This window comes from Thamnophis sirtalis, unplaced genomic scaffold (assembly GCF_051295495.1).
Source record: "Thamnophis sirtalis isolate CommonGarterSnake01/CBP01778 unplaced genomic scaffold, rThaSir2_p1.2 scaffold_4, whole genome shotgun sequence".
Lineage (NCBI taxonomy): Eukaryota > Metazoa > Chordata > Lepidosauria > Squamata > Natricidae > Thamnophis > Thamnophis sirtalis.
In genome coordinates this window covers 32046793-32070097 of record NW_028261384.1, presented here as the reverse complement: position 1 = coordinate 32070097, position 23305 = coordinate 32046793, and the positions used below count along the sequence as shown (strand labels likewise).

General features: G+C 36.1%; 1 protein-coding gene across 6 annotated transcripts in view; it reads right to left on the bottom strand.

Annotated features, from left to right (window-relative positions):
- The window catches only part of DYNC1I1 (dynein cytoplasmic 1 intermediate chain 1), a 188618-nt gene that overhangs the window by 16246 nt on the left and 149067 nt on the right, over positions 1–23305 (bottom strand). For all 6 annotated transcript variants that reach the window (XM_087712713.1, XM_087712711.1, XM_087712716.1 and 3 more), the window contains exons 15-16: positions 9748–9888; positions 1966–2091 (exon numbers count right to left, since the gene is read on the bottom strand). In XM_087712713.1, the coding sequence (XP_087568839.1) occupies positions 1966–2091; positions 9748–9888 (267 nt within the window). The remainder of the gene's footprint in view (positions 1–1965; positions 2092–9747; positions 9889–23305) is intronic.

Genomic DNA, 23305 nt, shown 5'->3' with positions numbered 1-23305 from the left:
AACCATTTCTGCAAATCTGTTTCCTACAATGTAGAGAAAGCATTTTTTCCCATTTCAATATCCATATGGACTCTGGCGATAACTGTGGTGACTTGCTATATGAACACCTATAGATTACATACAATGAAGTGCTGGAATGGCTAAAAAAGCATCTATTTTGGTGAACCTTTGGATTAGAACACCAACATTTCTGACTTTTCTACATTACTCTTTGAGCAATCTCATTATATAATTAGAATTATATGAGTATGAGCAAAGAAAACTTAAAACAGTATTATCTCTCCATTCAACAATTATTTAAGTGATTACATTAAAAAAAAGACAGACCTAATAATTTTGATATAGTGTCACAGCTATTTATTATTTCAGATTTTTTTTTCACGTTAACTTTTGGTGATTTGAGATTAAGTTAGTAAAAGTGTGAAAGTTTTATCTTATTATGAACAATATGGAAGACTGTTTAGAGGGGATTTTTCAGACAGCATGTGAAAGAAAAATAAAATAAAATTTCTCTCCATTTTGCAGTCTAGAGGCCACTGAATGGATCTCCTTATTTCAGTTATTAGAGAACAAAGTTTCTACTGACTACATTATTAATCCAACCAAAATAAGTTCTGAATGTATTGCCCATAGAAAGAGGATAAGGGGCATTGTTTCGATAATTTTCTAAGCATATTTAGAAATAGTTGCAACTATTCAAATAAAAATAATAATTTCCCCATGATAATAGACAATTAATTGGTTTATCTTTTTACCTACTTTTGTCAGCTGTTCAGATGTTAATGGTTACCTTCTAATGATTCATTCTATATTTATAAATGCAATCAATCAATAAATTCTTTATCTTTGCTTAACTTTGGATATATAACCAATAGTAATTCTGGCCTGGAAGGTCTGGAGTTATACCTTAAGATATCGAGATTAGCTGTGGAAGCCAAATATTTTGACACAGCTAGACTAGTTGGGAAGGCCAAATGTAAGCCAAAATTATCTTCTGCAAAATAGGACACAAGGATACTGTGTCCCAAATGCTTATAGAACATGTAGAATCCATTATTTCTAGAAGCTTGCAGAAAGAAAGACTAAAATTAAGCAGTAAGTCTTTCCAAGAAGCTGATTACCCTGGCTGTAATTTATCTTATAGAATTAAAAGGAAGCACTTTTTTCAGTGCACTATCTTTTGAGCTTGGTGTAAAACGTAGAAGTTCAGCTGGGGAAAGAACCTATTTTAAAATATTAATGAACTATTTTTATTGCGTAATTCTGAATGAATGAAATCAAGGTGTTACATACATTCTAAAATGAAATCAATGGCAAGAAATAGGAATCAAGTTAACAGCATCAATAATTAACTATGAACATATTAGCATCCGTTTAAAATGTGCCAGGTATTTCTATTGAAATTATCTTAGTAACTGTAGCATACAGGAACATTCCAAGTACTTGTATACTGCAAACTGAAGTTCCTCTGGTTTCACAAAAGGACTTATTTCACATTGCATCAGATAATTATGCCTCTGAAATGATACACTAATTTAACTCCAATATTAGGATCTAGGTCAAGCCTCTTTTAACTCAAACTCAACTCCTGATAATTACATGAGCACCTCCACGTAACCTGCTTGGCAATAGGGTTTGCTATTGCCTTCTTCGTGGTTGTTTATCTTTTTTCACTTCACATTCTAGCCCTTTGCCATTCCTTGGTGGCCTCTTATCTCATAAGTGCTTGCAGGGTGTCATGAAAATAAGGCAACAAAATTTTAGGTTGCAAGTATAAAAGGATTATGTTTCTGATCTTGTATCATCATGGGCATTATTACCTTTCAATCATTATGGCTTCCTGCATAAAAAAAATTCTATTCAAATATTAAGTAGGCTCTTTTTAGCTTCCCAGACTAGCAGAGTTGACTGCATGAACATTCTTTGAAAACCTATTACAAAACATTTTAAAAGACGATTAAGTACCTCTCCAACATCATAAATCCAGATCCGTCCTTCAGAGTCGCCAACTGCTACTTCTTTCCCAGCCTGACTCCAACGGACACGGTTGAGGGCAGCAGCTCCTTCAATGGTCACACTAGCTGTTGGAACCTATTGAAGATATTATTCTAATATGGATGAGGACATTTATAAAACAAGTTTGTAGGAAGGAATTCATTGTCTTTTACATGAAGAATATGAAAAGGAAAGGAATAGCGGAGGAAAACCAAACTTTTAAATAGCAAAAAGGCTTATGGACAATACATAAAGACCAAGGGACACAAATGTTGAAGTTGGGGTTTTTTTTAATCCAAGCTTGAAACATGCTAAAACCAGCCCTGCTTTTTTCCCCTGTGTGGCCTAATAGAAGATCAAAAGATGACTAGCAAAGACTAATGAGCTTACATGTGGTACCAAGCTTAAATTGAAAACTGAGAGATCCTATCCTTGTAGGTTTTATATAAACATTTTACTGACCTCAAGCAATTAGTTTAGAGGACACAGGATGAGGTCAGAAATAAACAAACAAACAAAAAAGAGGACTAAAAATGGGGCATTAATAACTTTCATGTTATTTTTTTTACTTTTAATAGGAGCTATGAACCTAGAATCTTCATATAATATGAAATCTGAGGACTGATGTTGAATCAACTGGTTTCTGAATTTAAATCAGTTGAGATGAAATTCATGTACCAGGTGGAATACCATCTGAATCGTCATGTACACATAATTTCCACTGCTTTATGAAATTAAACTATTCAGTAACAAGCAAACAAATAAGTAAATATCATAGAAATGTATTCAAATTTTAGCTCATAGGTTCGTTAGTAAGATAATTTTGAGCAAGATCTACTCAATTTCTTACCAGCCAATAGTCATTGGCAGGATTCTACAACCCTCAATCTAATAGCAAACATTAAGATAAAGGAAAGGATTGTAAACTGGACACAATCAACTTTGATGTTCTCTTTTATAGGATGGAAGCTTTGTGTTTCTTCCTGAAACTTTGCCTTGCTTATCAGAAATAAGGTCAGCCTGCTTCAATTGGCAGATTTACACCTCACCCCACCCGCTCAAAAAAAGAATTTATGATGTATCAACTTTACTGGTGAGATTATTTTCAACCAAATTTGTACAAATAAAAAAAAACTTCTTAATATTTTCAACAGAAAATATGACTCCTTGCTTAAAAAATAAGTCAAAGCATTTTAATTCTTTCAGGTGTCAATGCTTGCTAAATATTTGACAAATAACACTTCTACAACTAAGAAACAATTTTTATTGGTATAAATTTGCATTTAAAATCACACAAATATAACTAGAGTATATATGAAGACCATCTCATGGAGTTTCTTTGATAAGTGAATTAAGAGGTTACAAAAATACTTTTTCAGAAGTCCCCAACCAGAGTTGGAATATTATCTTTAGGATCAACATTGTCTTCTCCAAAACATCTCATTAAAACTTTTTAATTTTCCAAGGTTTTTCTATTTGTTGTGTTTAATGTCACATGTATTAATTGCTTGTGCACTGCTAAAATGCAGGCTGGGGAATTCTGGGGAGTTGGGCCATATATCTTAAAGATGCCAAGTTTCTTTCCCTTCCCTTCCATCATTTATATTTATATACATACATACATACATACATACATACATACATACATGCATGCATGCATGCATGCATGCATGCATGCATGCCTGAAACAATTTCAAGATAATTGTAATTGTATGGAATAATTGTATGAAGTTGCCAAATACAGCCTTCACTGATTCTGTTGAATTGTTTTATGCTACAATGCAGACATTTCGGTTCTTTGGTCCTGCTGACTACGAATTCTATTATCGGTAGTGCCAACACATCTGGAAAGCACCAGATTCAGAAAATTGTTATAAATTATGCTGTATTACACTTATAGCCATCTAAGATTTGTCAGAAACGTTTTAAGGTTGTGAGTCTTGTTCCCTTTCCAAGAGGCGATGGTTCATTTTATCAAGCTTAATATACCTGAACTATAATGTTCATGTTTTGGTGTCAACTTTTAGTCTTTGCATTGTTTTGATAGTCTTACTAATTTGTATTTCTGACTGCTCTTGCTATCAAAACAATATCTTCTTCATCATTATCTATTTTGAATATTTAAGGGAAAAGCAGAATAGAAATGTTGAAACTAAATTAATTAAACTATGAACTTGGAAAATTGCTGTTATTGTCCCAAGAGTTCGACATTGCAGCTTCTTCCAAGCATTACAGCAAGAAACCTTTCCAAGACCTTTTCGTAAATACCACAAATATTTAAGGCCCATTTTATACCAACTATGTATACATATATAATCTGTTCCTAATTAGCTTTGCCATTATTTACTTGAATTTCTCAAAGCAGCTTCTAGGAACAAAGGTCCTATGACCTGTCATTTCAAGTTGTGCTATGGCTCAGTAGATTCACTGTACTCAACTGAGAATCCATATTGCATATCTTTGTTACAATAAAAACACACAATGTGGCATCTTACAAGTTATATATTGCCAACACTCTTGTCTGTAACTGAGTTGCATAAAAATATTTAGTTTAAGCTGATTAATAACTTCATCCCAAACTTGTGGAAAAACAAGTTCAATTTAAATCACTGGGAACTGAAGTGGAAGACTAGTGTTAAGATTTTTGAAATTCCCAATGATTTAAACTGGAAATTTGAAAATTGTTAACACCAGTTCTATAGAAATGTCTGTTTTACCACAAAATTATAATGTTAACCAACTTACCTCCCAATAATTTTGCCTGTTTATTAAACAGATTATCTATTAAAGCTGTGGTGTTGCAACCATGTTATTAGTCTAAGATAAATCTATGTAACAAATCACCTTTTTCTGTGATAGACATGTAGAATTAAAATCCAAATTATTAAACTAAGGGTTTGATTCAAACTAGGGCTTTTTAAAATTTTATTGGGAGTTATCTAAGTTTAGGACTGGCTTTGCTTTATCTCTTAAAATGGTGCCCAATGTACTTAACACTGCCTGGATTGTGGCCCAATACTTCTCAGGGAATAAAACCATTGTTTTGTACAGTTTTAAATTGCCAGGCAAAGGATCAAAAAGAAAATCGCTTTCAGTTGTTAAAGCATTTTCTCCTTGGTTGCTACTGTGGGTCTCTGATTAGTTTTTACTGGCAACATGCTTGTGTTGAATTTATTCCTGCTGATGTCCTAACGGGGAGGGGGGAAATGGGGGGGGGGGGTCCTGACATTTCTTCATGCAACATACACTAGCAGTCCAAATTAAACAAATGAGAGTAAAGTAAATCCTATCGCTATATTCTTGTTCAATTTCACAAGCTCTTTTCCCCTGATCAAAGAAAAATTTCAACATTCTACGTAAAGAAGACTAGCTGTGTCAATTAAAATGGGGACACATTTCTTCCCATTCATTTTAAAAGCAACAAGATTTGTTCTTAAGAAATTTTAGAATATTGATAGTCAAATCTCTTAACAATAACATCTGTAAAGATGTGTTCCCTCTTTCCAATTGTCCCCTTACCTCAAAGTAAAAACTGAAAGGGAAAAAATCCTCCCAATTCAGCTACTTTATAATTAAGCTGCCTCTGAAATTTCCTGCTAAGAGCACTTCAAAAGATCTACAGTCTCCACTTGACAAGCCAGTTTTCAGCATTTGTCCTTCCTTACCTGTCTTATATGATATACAGCCAAATCGGTAAAAATGTGTATTTTCTTTCTACTATGAAATACATTATAGTGATGTGAAAGGAAGACTAAATAAAAAGTGGAGAAAAAGAAAATCAATAACATATTGCTTTTGCTATGTTGGCTGACTTAATTCTGTGCTATATCTCCACTTATACATAAAATCTTTCTCAGCTGCCCACTTCACGTACCATCCAATTTATTAAAATTTGTCTTGCCTTAACAGTTCCTGCCTCACACATGAATCGTACCAATGCATACTCTGCATTGATTTTCTATTCTTGCTAATACAGCTATTCTTCTGTAGCTACAAAAATGAACTATGTTATCATTATTACTTACTTTCATATAGCTGGTTTATAGGCCTATTGCTTTATTCTGTATTACCTTATTGTTATCTTACAATTCTGTCAGAATTTCAGCTACAGAACACTTCAAAAATGCACTGATGTTAGTTTGTATGAGGTAATAGTTATCAGTACTCAAGTTCAAACCTTGGTTGTAGCATTGTTTCTGAATGGCAAGATTGTTCTTGAAAAAAAAATGAAGTAAAAGATTCAAGAGACCATTTCTGTAAAAATAAAGAATACGTACTCTTATTTCACAATGGGGAAAGAGGAAAAAAACTGCACATCTTTTGAATTCAGAATAAAATAACATGAGACAAAATAATAAAGGACAGCAAAAACAACCACAGCAAAAATATTGATTTTCATGAACCAAATGTATCTTCTCAAATTCTCCCTTTTTATTATCTCCCATTTCAGCTCTTTCATGCTAAATACGCATCAATCTTTTCTCTATCTGTTTCCTCTTTTTATATTTCTGGCTGCTACTGGAATGGAAATCTTTGCTATTACATTTCAAAAATTTTATTGCAAGAGAAGCCTTGCAAAGGAAAAAGTATATGTGCTTCGAAAGAGAAAATATATACTAATAAAAGGGTGAAATATCTCAAAATATTTATTTAGAACATGTATAACCCACATCTCGGTTTAAAAACAGAAGACTCTCACAGCAGAACATAAATAGGAACTAAATAATAGTGGCAACTTGAAGTATAAGAATGATATTAATTTGACTTAAACTACAATATACTTTACAGAAGCACTTGTTTGCTAAACATGAATTCAGAATATCTCAAGAATATTTCATTTATTAATTTTACTTTTGCAATAAAGCAAGGTTTTATTGTGTAAGCCTTGTCACAATAAATGTAAAATGATAATATATCTGCCTTTATCAGGCTATGTACTTGCCTGATAGTTATGTACATAGTTTCCTGAGAAATCACCTCCAAATAGCAAATGAACTTTACAAAAGTGAGGCTTTCTCCTGGTTTACTTTTCAGAACAAAACCATTAAGTAATAAATATCCTAGCTTAGTTCATATCTTTAAATGTAATATTGTGAAAGAGAAGTTCAGAATAGACAGAAAACCCTTAAGAGTCTGCAAGCAAAGAATTTTTTTCCCATGCATTCTTTTCCTCAAGAAAAATCTGAGAAAAAGTGGTTCTTTCAAGTCTAACTTGTCTTAACTAACGACTGGTATTCCACCTGGGTCTGCTAGTTGGTTTTCTATAAAAGAACACTAGAAAAATATAACTCATTTATTATAATAAGTGAACATCCTTCTGCTGCATGTGTAAATCAGACCTAATGCAGGACGCTACCCAGGATTTGCACAGAAATTGTAGTCTGAAGTAATATTATACTTAATATTAGGTATGTTCACTGCCTTGAGTTATATATAAATAATGAAGGATAAAAATCTAATCTTAAAATGCTTCATGTTTTTAAAATAGATAATTTAAAAATTATATTTTTAAAAATAGTTGAGGAAAAAAATACTATAAATCAATTTACTATAAAAGATACAATATTTTATTGAAATTCTCGGCTTATTTTCTCTATTAATCACTATAAATTTACATTTCTTCAGAAGCAATTTTTCCTCTGCTTGTGTATATTAATATTAAAATGATGTAATTCACATCATTTTATCACTCTACTCCTGGCTTTAGCGCTTCCATGTATTTTTATTTTCCCCATATTACTATGAAGCTTAGAGGAAGTTCACACATTGCACTAAATCAAAGTTTATCATAGTTTATTGAATGGAAAAAAGTGGCTGGATTCTTGTAATACACTATGCGATAAACTATAATTTGCAAATCACAATAACTAGGTTCATAAAGCCACAGTAAAATTATCCAGAATCAGGATTGCTACTTAATACTGCAGTACAAAATACTACTAGAAAAGTAGTAATAGCCAAAATTCAAACAGAGGTGCACATACAAGCATCCATATCCAGGAAGATGCCCCACTGAATTCAGCGGGCTAAATACTGAGTAAATAATTCAATAGAACCAGACAGTACTTATACTTAAAATGATAGCTAATATAAATTCCAGAGAATTTAACAAAATTTGATCTGTGCCAAATTATCTTTAAACCCATCTTTCTACAGGTTTAGCAAGCTTTCAGGCCTACTCAATTTAATGAACATGTTAACCAAGTGAGGAAAGGACTGAAACCATGCAACCTTTGCTCAAATTCTTTTGTTATGAAAAGAACATAATTGTGGAGATTTTTTTCAGGACATTGTTTTTTACAATGTAATGTTATACACGGTCACTCAGAAATACATATCCCAGAATTCTTGGATTGAATTCATCCACTGAACAAAACAATAGTTTTGCCTAATCAGTGTATACAACTCAAATGAGCTATCTTCAAATACACAGACTTGAGATTTCCAGCATTCCCAGTGAAGAATGCCAAGTGGAGAGAATTGTAAAAGATGCTCTACCAATGTCCAGGTTAAGCAAATCCGGTTTCCTGAATAATTACACCTGGCTGGGTTATCACCATGTTAAGCTATGGGTTGCAAACCAAAATGGCTGAGTTATTATTGTAGCACAATATTAAGCTAAAAAAAAGCAAGCTGTTATGTCTTAATATATTGAATCAGACACTTGAATTATGCATGCAAAGAACTTGTTAACAAGTTTCTTTTTAATCCATGATCCTATATAAACTTGTGCAGTAAAGTAGAAAAATATTAAAGGAAATTTGTCAGAATACATTCTGCATTTAACACAACCACAAATGTCATCATGTAAAACAATTAAATTACAGTTAATCAATTTACTCTGAAGATCTCTGCTTGTGTTTCTGGATCAGAAAATGAGAACCGTGTTCTTGAGTATTTGACCATAGTTAATCCTGCTATTTACACAAGAACATAAAGCCTAGACAAAAATCTTCTTTATAACATAGAGAAGCATGGTTAAATAGGGGGTGGGGATTATTACAAAACTAGTTATTCACCTATCCCCAAAAAATCACTTTTTGCTGCCATCTATAAACAGATAAAAGTGAGGCTATAGATGCCAGTTTACACTTCCCATCATTTTCAGTATAGCCTTCCTGGCTGGGAATGAAGGGAAATGTAGCCCACCACAAACGGGAAGTTACCCTAAAGGAATCTGGTACAGTCGAGTGGGAGGAGTAGGTACTGTCGCCCATTAGACGCCAGCCCCTCTGCAGAAGAGGACAGCTGCCTTCACGTGGCGCACCGGGCCTCGTGTGGTGATAATAATCGAGTATCAGTGGCAATGTTTTTCCACAAATCAGCAAAAGCGACTGTGCAACCGGGGGGGTCTTCTCCTACACTTCTGGTAGATTTTCAGGCTTTTCGATTTGCCAGAGAGAAAGAAAAAAAAAGAATAAAGGGTGAAAGAAGTGTTTAATTTAGACACCGTGCATAGAGAGAGCAGCGAAAACGCTTCCTGCGAGGAAGACTACGGCTGGTCTTCTCCCTGAAAGCCTAAGGCGTGGGAATCTGTGGCAGCTTTGGGTAGGGACATGGAGCAGTCAAGAAGAAGGAAAAGTCCACTCCTCCCTCAAATGAATACACTGCACAAGCCACGAACAGGCTTAGTCTGAGGAGGGCAGCCCACTTCTCTTCCCCGCTTTCTTTGCAAAAGTTTTTTTAAAAGAAATAGGCAATAAAGTCGCCAGCTCCCTCCTCTCCCAAGCCCCGATCCTCTCCCCGCCTCACCTCGGTGTCATTATTCAGGTTCCAGAGATCCAATCGGCCCATCCCGTCGACGCAGGCGAAGAGCGCGGGGTGCACGGGGGACCACATGACGTCGTAGACATAGTCGGCATTGTCTTCAAAGGAGTAGAGCGGCTTGTTGTGCTGCAAAAGGGGGGGCAAAAAAGCAGAGGGGAAGGGCAGGAAGACTTCGTGGCGCTACTGCCGCCTCGGGCTGTCTGGAGAGTCTAATTAAAAACTTTGCACATTCAACCGAGTGTCATAAAACTTTCCGCAGATGAAAGGTCCGAGGACGCAGAAGGCGGGCCTGCGGCGGCGCGCTCTCGGGGAGCAGCCACCGGGGTGGGGGTGGGGGGTAAGCGAACGAGAAATTATTGGGAAGGGGAACTATTTCCCAGACTTTGCATACTGTATAAATAAAGGGGTGCTGCTGCTACTTGCTACTACACCGCCGAGGAAGTAGGGGAACGCTACCCGTAGTTTATGCTATAGGATCGACTAGACGGCTACTCGGAAAATCTTTTCTCGTTCCCTCTTTCACATAAGCTCCCGCGTACACACAGAAGTCTCCGGAGAGGCTCCCGCTTTGCAAGCGAAGACGGTGACTGCCACCTAGTGCTCCTTGCGCAAAGTCGCAAATAGCGCAAACAGCTTGCGCTAAATTCCCAAGCCCAGCACAAATTTTTTCTATTCCTCGCCCCCTCCTCATCAGCTAAATTAATGCCTGAACTCGGTCCCCTAAAAGTTGTTCTCTGTACTATCACCCTACGCTAATAGAACTGCCTAATCGAAATGCATCGCCTTAATTTCAAGCGTTTCTTTTGTTCTCCCCGTTTTTCCTTTTGAAAGAGCAATGAGTCTAGATGGGTTTACAAATCTCACACACCCCCAAACTTCGTGTTTGAGATTCTCATTTCAGAAAAGAGGTGGCGAAGTTCAGAGCGTGCAGCTGCCAAGAGTGTGGCGCTGCCGCTTGACTTTTACGAGTTTACGCATCATTTCATTTCACAATAGACAGGCGGGCAAGACAAGTTTAAAAGTACATGGGAACTGTAACATATAATTGGGTGTCATGAATAATTCATTATACTTACTTGCTTCTCCTTATTCTCATTTCTGAATAATGGCTTTGCGTAATTCCCAAACAGTTAACAGTAAAATAACATTTAAATGACAATGAAAGTTCCAGAAACTAAAGAAATTAAATATTCTTATTATCCAACACAGAAATCTAAACAACAGGACTTTTACATGTATGCAGATTAATGGGTGAATATTTGTGTATATCTGTGAATATGAATGCATAAATATACTTGCAAATTTTGGGAAATTTCAATATTAAAGTTATGAGGATTTAACACTTTTTTATAAGATGGAATTGATCATGAATCAAATATTCAGATATAGGACTGAACCTTTTTAAGTATGACCAGTTTTTCAATAGTTGTTTAGCGTCAGAAGTGTTTTAGGGCAGCTATGGAATACCTGTCGCCTTCCTGATGTCAGCAAGCTACAATTTACATTTCTACTATTTAAGGCGAGAAATGCAAGAAGTTGTAGTTTCACATCTCAATGACCACAATTCTCAGTATGATCTAAAAAAAATTTAGGATGTTCTTCATTTTGGTAGACAATTAACCTTATAGGAATTGAGTTGCATAAAATATCTAGCCAGACCAGACATTTTAGGATATCTAGATATGGACACAGTGACTAAGACGCTGAGCTTGTCAATCAGAAAGGTTGGCAGTTCGGCAGTTTGAATCCCTGGTGCAGCGTAATGGAGTGAGCTCCCGTTATTTGTTCCAGTTTCCGCCAACCTAGCAGTTCGAAAGCACATGAAAATGCAAGTAGAAAAATAGGAGCCACCTTTGATGGGAAGGTAACAGCGTTCCATGGGCTTTGGCGTTTAGTCATGCCGGCCACATGACCACGGAGACATATTTGGACAGCGCTGGCTGAGACTAGCCTTTCTCAATCTGATATTTTCCACAAATGTTAGACTAGGGTTTCCATCAACATTGGCAAGGAAGTTATGAGATATTGTCCAAGACTTTTAGAGACTGTATCGAAAGCTGACCTCTGAAATATCCTTTTCTCAAAGGTTCTGCATGAAACTTACTGTGCAAATGCCTTGGCTCATACATGGCTTTTAAAAAGACCCCCCCCCCCTTGTTTGTCACTTCCCATAATTTTTCCATTGCTCTTTTTCATATCTGAGAAAGAGCATTAAAACCATAAAGTAAAAGAACTGGTGGGTGGGGGGAGGATAGACTACATGCTACCGATCATTCTTAAAATAGAATAATAAAATAGAAGGAAAATAGGACTTCTTTGTTTCTTTAATGAATTTTCATTTTGCTTGCCTTTTTTATTTTCAATTTTCTTCCCAAAGGCAGCAACTCATCAGGTGATGTTTAGAATTGTCAAATGATGATGTTATAAAATCTAGATGGAAACTGAGCTCATGAAGAAGAATTTAAAAATATTGCTCAGTGTTTTCTCCAAATGTTTAAACTATGTATCTTATAGGAGAACACATTGCATTATAAACATCCATAATCTATCCACTCACTTAAGTCTTCTGTTAAATCCTGCTTCTTTTATTCAGACAATCATAGATGAATAATAACTTTTCATGTGAAGTAATAGGATTTGACATAATTCTGGTGGCTTTAGAATGAGGTTAATATGATCAGCTTCTTAAGTACTGCATGTGAAGATACAAGTTACAAAACAGGCTCTGTTTAGGTCTTTCCCCAATAGGAGAGCTGCCATGTAAATGCCAGAGTTAGCATGCTCATTCTATAAGGTTTTCTAGCAATTTTTGATAAACCCCTTATTTTGATGGCCTACCTCAAAGAATAGTATGTACACAGAAAGATGAAAATAAAACTTGCATCTAGCGGTAAAGTTTCAGCTGCCTCCCTGGTGTATCTGCGTGGATGATCTTTCTTAATCCAGGAGGCGCCATTCGTTAAGAACTTCACTACTTAAAGGAAATCATGTGGACATGTTCACAGGTTTTAACTAGCATTTAACTGCTTAAAAGCTAAACAAAATCTATCAGATTTGTTTGTTTCATGAGACAAGTCATTTCATAGAAAGAATAATTTAAACACATTTATGAATTGTTTTTCCAGCTTGCAAATTTTTTTTACTGTACTTATCAGAGAGCCATATTGTTTTCCCTTTGCCTTCATTTGGACAAATGTCAATGGAGATTCTCAGTCATTCAGGTCATGGTTCCCCAGGGTGCTTTTCCAACAAGCAACTGGACTTTCTGGTTGTTCTTTGAGGGCGTTTCATTTCTCTTCCAAAAAGCTTCTTCAGCCCTCACTGGATAGTAGGGAATGGAAGGATTTATGCTCCTTGCAGACAGCTGGTCATTTGTATTCTTTTAGCAAGTTATTAGGGCCACCTGGAGGTTTATCTGTGTCCTCACTGTCACCTGACTAGTGCAAATGGGTGTGGAGCCGTCTTGGAATTGTTGAAAGGACTTTGTTGTAAACTGGAGATGGATTATGTTGTATACCTCTCCTCATTCAATTTTGACATAGATGTCCTCTTTGACCTGTCTTTCAAACCAGCGGTCCTCTTTGTCCAAAATGTGGACTTTGCTGTCTTCAAAAGAGTAACCTTTCACAAACGTCTTCAAAGAAAAACCAGAAAGCCCAGTTGCCTCTTGAAAAAGCACTTTAGAGACATTCATTCGGACAGCACACATAAATGTTCCCCAAATGTTCTTGGTTTATTGAGTTGCTTTTTTGAGTGATTTTTTGTATCACTCTAAATTGGAATTTTTCCTAAACAAGATTCCCTGAAACTGTTCTGGTAAATGATGGAGATGTCTAGCAAACAATTGTTAGTCTTCTCCAAAAATCAAGCAAGTTCCAGAATATTGATTATAATTAGTGTTCAAACTGCTACAAATAGTTTGTATAATGTACAGCCATAATTAAGCCTGCAATTTTGGTCATAAGTGGAGATGGTCATAAAACGGTTACCAAGTGATCACATCCGACTTTACAATCTTTACTATGGTGGTCATTAAGTGAGACATTGCCCATTGCCATGTGTTCAAAATACAATAACATGATCTTAAGGTGGGGCCCAGATGTTAGAACCTAGCATCCAAATCATAAGTAGCTTTTTGGAGTGCATTATAACCAGTGGTAGGTTTAAATTTATTTTACTACCTGTTTGCTCATGCGCGCACGTGCACAGAAGTGTCTGGGTGGGTGGGTGGAGTTTCCCACCGCCGCTACTACCGGTTCGGCCAATCCGGAGCGAACTGGCAGAAACTCACCTCCGATTGTAACTGAACAGTTGCACAGAACTACCTGTACAAATTTGAAGTTGCCAATGTCATTTCAATTATATTTATTCTAAATTGTGTATGCAGTTAAGTACATTACCCCACTTTCTCATTCCTGCATCCCCCGCAAAACTCCTGAGAACACTTGCTAATAATATTTAACAAAAGAGAACATTTTCAAGAACTAGAGTTTTTCAAGATTTATAGTGCTGAGGCGCTCTTTAAGCTTAATAAGGGACTTAATTTGGGGCCAGGTAAACACTAATTCTAATGTTGGTAGGTATGAGTGGCTATGAGAGAAGGGCTGAAAAAAGTGCTTTTTGAATTTGTTCCATTCTTTCTTTAAAAACTGTCATACTTCTCTATTTCTTGAAATTTATGCTTGAAGCATGAAGGGAAGAGAGCAAAAGAATATATAAAGGTTATGGTTGTCTTATCTTCATCTGCTGCAGAAAAAAGACAACAGGTTCAAAGGGCAAGAAAGAGGGACAGATATCTGGCATTCTTCTGGACTATCCATCATTAGCCTTTCCAGATTAGAAAAAATACAAAGGCAGCAGAAAGCACATTGAAGGTAGTTGCCATTGTAAGAGAAAAGGTGTGGCTTGTCATTTTCAACTCAAAATGCTCCATTGGTAAAATCAGTTCCTATGCAAGATTGTATAGCACTTTCCTGATTATCCCCAAAACAAATATCTTTGCTTGAAGTACTCTTTTTCATTTATATAACCTTTGTCAAATGCAATAATTATTATCCTTGGGAAAAATTCTGAAAAATGGAAGATGAATCACACAATTAAGATAGTGCTACACAAATGAGGTTGTATTAGCTTTTTACTTAGTACATGATCTGAAATTATATCCATCTTTGATAGTAGTAAGAAGTACCAACTTCTTGTCTTTGCTTTGCAAGGAACTCATATATTCTGATAAAGTTAAAGAGGAAGCCGAATAACGGGGGGCTTTGTTTTCAAACTAGAACAGCCATTGTGTCTTATTTCCAATAGCTCCTAGTGCAACCTGACACTTTTGTTTTGTACCTGGCAAAGTTTTATCTAATATGCTGTGTAATCCTGTGCATATTTACTCAGAAGAAATATCCATTACTGTCTAGTATATCGGACTTTAGTCTTAAACTTCACTTGCATGGACACTTATAGTATTTATTCTAATTCCTCACAACTTCTTTTTAACATTCATCCAGAACAAGAATATTAGGTAACCTGAAAAATTACTCATCTTTGGTCATTTCTTAAAAAAAACAAAACACCCTCTACTTTGGAATAATCTAACCCTCCAGATCTTCAACACTTAAGGACTCTTTGTAAATTTCTATCACATACTATGAGCTAATTTGTATGTTATTTATATCTTCCTTGATAAGTTTGGACTTTGTGTTGGTTTCAGAGCAAGACTATTGCAAGCTTACTACAAAATTGTTATGAGGAGTTTGCTTTATTGTTTATGTCCTGATTTACATCCTAATGATACGAAACCTGTACTACTTGCATGTGGAAATTATATAAGAAAGGCAAGACAAGGAGTCCAAGATAACATAATAATTAAGTTTTCTGTTTTCTTCTAACATCAGCCCAGCATAGTTAAATTTATAAAAAGTAATCAATAAAAAGAAGAATTTGTTTCCACATTAGATTTACAATGCAATCTTATTTATTTTTATTCAGGAAAAGAGCCCAAGCATCAATCATTCCTATTAATCTCTTGGAATACCAATAAATTCTTAGTCATGCAAACAACACCTTTTATTAATTCATAAATAAACAAGAGCATGGCTGAGACTCCTGTTTCCTGACAATACTGACATCTATGATAATTTTTTCTCAGTTGCCATATATATTTAATTTGTATTGTTGTTAGTTAAGAAGTCGTGTCCAACCAATCACGATCCCATGGACAACGTTCCTCCAGGCCTTCCTGTTCTCTGCCATCCTCTGGAGTTGATTTAAGCTCACACCTACTGCTTCGGGGATTCCATCCAGCCACCTATCATACTTTAATTTTTAAAACTATTTTGTGATTGTTTGCCATTCAGAGCCACTTGCTTAAGATGGCTGGCTATCGAAAATGAATGAAAGAACGAACAAATGAATGAAGAATGAATGAATTTGAGATCTTATGTTTTGAACCATTGTTGGTCTTTACAACTGTACTTGAAAGGGTCATTTTACTAATACAATCCACTTTTCTTAATAATAGACTCAGCTTCCATGAAATGAATTGTGTGTGTGTGTGTGTGTGTGTGTGTGTGTGTGTGTGTGTGTTTGTAAAGGTGACAAAAATACTAATTGGAGGAGGGTTTTTTTTTAAATTGAATTTAACTTAATTTTTATAAATGTCATTGATTATTCTAATATTTTTTTTAATTTCCTTCTTCAACAACCTTAAAAAGTGCTGTTCTTGGAGGAACATGGGCTGAATCCACAAGTACATTTTTTAGAGTTGCATGAAGTTTATGCATGCATAGCTATGCCTAACCTATTATGTGCAAGCTATTTCTAATTTTTGTTACCCTGCTGTGTACTTCCTTTTTATTTTTCTACTATTAAGACAAAAATCAAACAAAATGAAATGTTTTTATATTAATGTAACTTAATTTTAATTATAACATAATTTATCATAATCTTTTTTTGTCAGTGGTTAAAGCAAAAGAAGAAAACAAAAATGTAACATCTCAAAAATAAAGTCTCCCTTGGGTTTACATGGATTTGATTGTTGTTATCATAGCAACATAAAAACAATTAAAAATACTATTCAAATAACTGGAAAGGTTTGATTCATTGTCTGAAAAAAGTAAAAATTAGCAGTGGAGACTATAAAATGTAGTGTTAAGCTTGGACTAGCAATGCTGCTTCAGATTGATTGGTCTGAGTCTATTGCTTTTTCTCAACCTACTTCATACTGTAAGATTATTGTAAAATAAAATGGATATATTAAAAAAAGCAGCTATGTGAAGCAGTAGTGAACCAGCTGAAGTTTCTAGACCGGAGATGCTGAAGATATGACAATAATAATTGATTTTATACGTGGCTGCTGCCCTTGAAGATTAAGAAAATGGTACAAAATGCATGTTGATCAGCACTAACAAGCTTAGAAGAATACCATCCATTTTCCTGGTGCTCCACTGGTCATCAGTAGATTTCCCACCCAATTCAAGTGATCCCAGCACTATTTCTATTTATTACCTATAAAGCTCTGTACAGCTAGGGAACTTGCTATTTTCAGGAACTCTGGCTAGGAGAAAATATTGGGAATCAAAGATGTTGAGGACAAGACAACTTGTGTAAAATAGTTGACATCCTGAGGTCAGACTTACTGCCATCTTCCAACTCTTTATAAGAGTAGTAAAAATAGTTATGTCCCACAGAGATTTTGGAAAGAGATTTTTAAAGCTTCTTCAATCAGAAACAGCAAGTGGGTTTTTAAAATTATTTTTACATTATTATCTGCCTAAAGTTTGACAAGCAATCAGCATTTCAAATTACTTAAATTAATAAAGCCCATACAAGTTAGACCACGGTTTATGCGATAGAAAGAGCTGAGCCTTTTGCTCAGCAGTGCTACTTTAGGAAAGTCAATCTTACAGAAGCAGAAATCAATGTGTTTGAGAAAAATTGCAGTATAATGGTCAAAAGCACTCTGATTTTAAACAGTTAATAGAGCCAGTTGGTCTTATTTCTTTCTCATTCTTTTGAGCTTTGATGCTTTAAATTACTGTTTTGTAGTCTTGATAGATTACCCCATTCTATTATGCCTTATCTATCTTTGATGGAACATGACTCAGATTCTTCAAATCTAAGTACAGTGTGGATTGAAATTTTTAAAAAAATACCTAAGAAAAATGCATAAATATATTTAAAAAACAGCCTCTATGACAAGTACCTTTTAAAAACTGAATACAACTGATGAAGTGTCAGATCAGCCTGACAAAATATGGTCTTACTCGAAGACAGAAATTATGCTAGCACTGGGGGTAGAGAAGTTGAAGACATCTAACTCTATACTCACCACTCTGCAAGAACACCTATTAACTTCAGAATAGGTTCTCTGTGAATAAATGGTTTTACAATTACTGCTGAAGTTTAAGCCTTTTGCTCAATATCCAGTTTATCTATTAAAGCATTTCCACAAATTTATTATCAGCAAATGCAAAAGTTCTGAAGCTTATCTACAATTACTTGTATTTTATTTATACATATTGCTCTGAATTTTTAGGATAGTCACTTTCTGCCATTTGCTGAAGCAGTATCTTTCCCTGTTTTAAATATTTATTTTTCTGCATGCTTGCAGCCGTTATTCTACCAATAACGTACATATAGGTTATCCTATATGAAGAAAACTGTTATTTTGCACATGTGACTGCTCACGAAGTCTTTTTTAAAAATACAGTGATTACCGTGGGATAGATAAGCAAATTCAAGAAAAACATTGTGGAAAAACTCAGTGCTGACTTTTGACCACCCGTCTTCGTTTTGGTTTTGCTCCTTCAAATTACCTAGAGAAAGACCATAATCTTCTCCTCATACAGCTGGATGGAAGCCAGACCTCTGGCTCCAGAGGTAAAGGGCAAAAAGTAAAAAATCCTGCCTGAACAAGCAGCTCCACCCATTCCTTTGAATCACTTTGGCTTTTTGACAACAAAATTGAGCTCTGAAGAAAATTCATTCATTGCTTTAGTTCTGAACAAAACTCAAAACGCTGAGCTTATACAACAGACAGAACTGTTATCATATAAGCCAATATGCTACTTACCAAATAGACGGACACATGGTTCACTGAAATGATTAACATGCTCTGCGTACATGCATGACTCTTTGCTGTGGGACATCATAAATTTAATTGGAGCTTCTTTTCTTTCCCCCAAATAGTTTGATTCCCCCCCCCCAGGGTCCATTTCAAGATGTTTATATTGTCACAGAAAGGCAACCTTGAGTGCAATGGCCAAAGATAAGACCAACCAATTATGGCATTGTAGGACACTTATTCTGGCTTAAAATGAGTAAGCTTATATTGTGGTACCTATTATCTACTGCTCTATTAGTCATTTGGGACCTAAACATTGTGAGAGTGTGAAAGAAAACCCAGTTTTCATCCCATAGAGATAATTCATACTGTCCAACAAGAGATTTAACTGAAGTAAATGGAAATATATAGGTATTTCATGCTAATAAGTGGGTTCTATACTATGAATCTAAGGCCTTTTGAATTGCTGATATTAAAAAAAAATGAAAAGTGATTTGTAAAAGTAAATACTATCCTTGAACATATTTGGGGGAATTTGCTTTTCACACAATTCAGAGGATTTTTAATAAAGCTAACAATCTGATAAACATTATGCTTTATCTTTTGTGCATAATGCTCTTAATAAGAGCATTATGAATTGATTTTAGTGTACATATTTTTGACAAACAGTTTTTTCAAATAAAACATATTTTTGTGCATCCATTTTCTGCATCTATACATGTTCTACTTCCCTTTGTACATCCATAAATGTTCTGGAAATATTGTGTACATTATAAAGTGCAGAGAGAAGTATATTTTTCTGCATATTTTCTCCATGAGATTATAATATGTTTATTAGAACAATTTTTTTTCATTTTATATTTTAAAATTTCCTAGCAAAATGTTCAGTAGATTTTGATTCCCAAGGTTGCCCTTAGTAAGTAAATAGAAGACTGAGACCAGAAAAATCAAAATGCCCAAGATAATCTATGTTTTGGTAGATTTTCATGGTTGTAGGTATGCTGGTCTTGTTGTATTCAGGTCTTTTCCCGTGTAAGATTGACTTCCATAATTATTCTCTTGTTGAAGTGTTCAGTTTTGGAGATTAATTTGGTTCCTTCAAAATCAATTTCATGTCCTGTTGCTTTAAGGTGCTGAAGGAACCAAATTAATCTCCAAAACTGAACACTTCAACAAGAGAATAATTATGAAAGCCATCAAAATAGGAAAACATCCCCACAACATGAATAAACGTGACGATGCCTTCTGCCTACCAGACATCTGGAAACCAGCCCTAATCAACAAATGAGGCCCATCCACCACCCAGGTCGTTACAACACAAAAGAACAATGGACACACAGCCAGCACCTCAGCATAATATGAAACAGCCGACCAATCTACAAACATCAACTCCATCTACCAATCAGATGCAACTACACAGCCAATCAACCCACTTACAGCAACAAAGCCAGCATTCCACACTCCCTCACCAAGGTTTATAGAGAGATGGCAGCTCTGACCACGTTTTACTCACACAAGCACAAAGCCGAAAACACCAGCCTGAAGATGGCGAGTGGGACCTCAGCAAAACGTTGCGAAGACAATCTCAATCTTACATGGGAAAGGACCCGAATACAACAAGACCAGCATACGTATACCCATGGAAATCAGTTTTTATTAAACATTTTTACCTTTAAAAACAGGGGGGGGGGAAATAACCAACCCCCCCACAAAAAAACCCAAGACAAACATAACAATATAAAGTACTTATACAGTCTTCTGTTCATGTTTAGCCTTTGTAGTTCTCCATTTTACATTGCCTTCATATCAATTTTAACTTCTCTAATAGTGTAATAACAGTAGTACTAACACTTGTAATAATATCAATTGTTCATATCACCATTATATTCACATTGTAGTCAATATTTTAAGTTTGATAGTAATTAGTAACTAATTTTTATTCAATACTAATCTAGAAAAAAAAACACAAAGACTATTCCCTGTTTTGACTTCTGTTTTCTAGCCACATAAATTTTATTCTGATTCTTCACTTTCTTTTAATTCCATGATCATTTTATCCGTCTCTGCACATTCAAGTACCTTTCCAATTATTGTTTCATCTGCGTGTATATTGATTTGTTTCCAGTTTTGAACAAAAGCTGCAGTGAGTATGTGTAGTATTATGTATTGAAATTGTTTGTCCATTTTTGGGTATAATATTCCTAATAAGAATGATTCCAGTTTCAATTCTATCTTTTGCTCCATAATTTCTTCCAGCCATTTCTGAAGTATATAATGTATATTATATAATTTACTTTTTAACTCAGGAGGCTTATGTTTTTCACAGTTATCTTTGTTGAATATAAGGATAATAATAAATGGGGTTTCCTTAGAATTTATTTATCACATATATACAGGGGTGGTATTCAGCCAGTTCAGACCATTTCGGGTGAACCAGATGCTAATTTTATATCTGGTTCATCAAACCAGTACTTGCAAGGTCTTGTTGGCTCCGCCCATCCCACCGCTCCCAGGAGTTTCCATGCAGCCCATTTTGGATTCCAGGTAAGTGCAGGACCCACGCGAAGGCTCTGGGACGGTGAAAAACGGGCCTCCTGGAAATTCTGGAAGTCTAGAAACGGGCATGTTTGGAGCCTGCAGGAAACCATTTTTGCACTCCTGGAGTCTCGAGAAAAGCCTCCAGTGCTTGCAGAAGGCGAAAGTGCTCTTCCCCCGCCGTGGTTAAGGAGGCTAAGTAGGCCATACCCACTCAGCAACTGGATAGAGAACCGGTTGCTAAAATTTTTGAATCCCAGCCCTGAATATATATCTCACTGGCTCAGGTTTGACTCAACCTTCCATCTTTTCAAGGTTGGTAAAAGGAGGACCCAGATTGTTGGGGATAATATTCTGACTCTGTAAACCACTTAGAGAGGGCTGTAAAGCACTGTGAAGTAGTATATAACTTTAATTGCTATTGCTATAACTATCACACACACTCTCAGAAATGTACAGTAATGAAACATATGAAATAAGATATTCAACAATTATCATTATGACCCCTGGAATAAAAGTTCCAGAAAATCATAATTTTCTTATTTTGATATTACTGCAGATTTTACCTTGCTAGTCGTGAGTGACTGACTTTAGGAGGTGGTGCTCATTCTCGTTTATTAAGCCAAAGGGCAGATGTGTTTCTGCAATTATGTTGCCAGCATCACATCATGATGCAGCACAAAGTGCTCAGCAATTCATGGAACACTGTTAGCTTCTCACATGCGTGACGCCTTTGATCTACTTGCATTTGCATGCTTTCGGACTGTTAAGTTGAGAGAACCTGGAACAAGTGATGGAAGTCACTCTATCTTGCAGCACTCGGGTCTCAAACTGCTGAGCTGTAGATCTTTAATGGTATAAGACTCAGCGACCTAACTACTGAGCTATTGTATCCTTATAATAGAAGATCTAATTTCTAACAGAAAGTTTCCTCATCCTCTGTAATTCAGTGATGGCTAACCTTTTTATCCTCGCATGCCGAAAGCATGCAATCCCCCCATATATACACCCATAATGCAATGTGTGTGCAACATCCCCTGCAGGCCCCTCCCCTGAGCATGCACACATGACACTACCCCCATTTTAGGCCTAGCAGGCCTCCCTGAAGCCTCCTGGGACTGAAGACGGGGCACAGGGGAAGGATTGCATGCCCTGCATTCCCCCTCACCCTACGCGTGCCCATGTAACCTTCTACAGGCATGTGCACATGTCTCCTGCATGAGTGGCAAAGACCTGAAAATTAGCTGGCCAGCGGGAGGCGCACACGCATGCGTGGTGGAACTCAGCTAGGCGATGGCTCGTGTGTCCACAGAGAAACCTCTGTATGGCACTAGTCTGAAAGATCATCAGATGTTTTTCCTGTAATATATAAACCCAACACATCAGTCCTAATTAGAAGAGGGTACCTCAGAAGGTATCTAATTAGAAGAGGGTACCAAGTAGAGCCTTATGGGTACCTCAGTGGCAATCCATGTAGATGTTCAAAAGCTGACAAAAAGCATTTTAAATTGTATTTGGGAGCTAATATCATCATGATGGCCAACCTATGGCATGCATGCCACATGTGCCATGTGGAGCCATTTCTGAGGGCACGCAAGGGGCATGACCCATCAAAACCGCGCTCGACTAAGCCGTGCCCGATTAAACCGCGCTGATGTGATCAACAGGGCGACAACAGCCAGCGCGGAGAAAGAAGGGCGCTTTAAATAGCGCTTTGAAAGCAAGCAATTCAACTTAAGGTAAGGGTTAGGTTTAGGGTTAGGTTAAGAGTTAGGGTTAGGGTTAGGTTAAGGGTTAGTATTAGGTTTAGGGTTAGGTTAAGGGTTAGGTTTAGGGTTAGGATTAGGTTTAGGGGGGTTAGGTTTAGGTGTTAATTTTAGGTTTAGGGTTTACAGTGTGCTTCTGTCTCCGCGCTGTTGTCGCCCTGTTGATGACAGCTACGCGGTT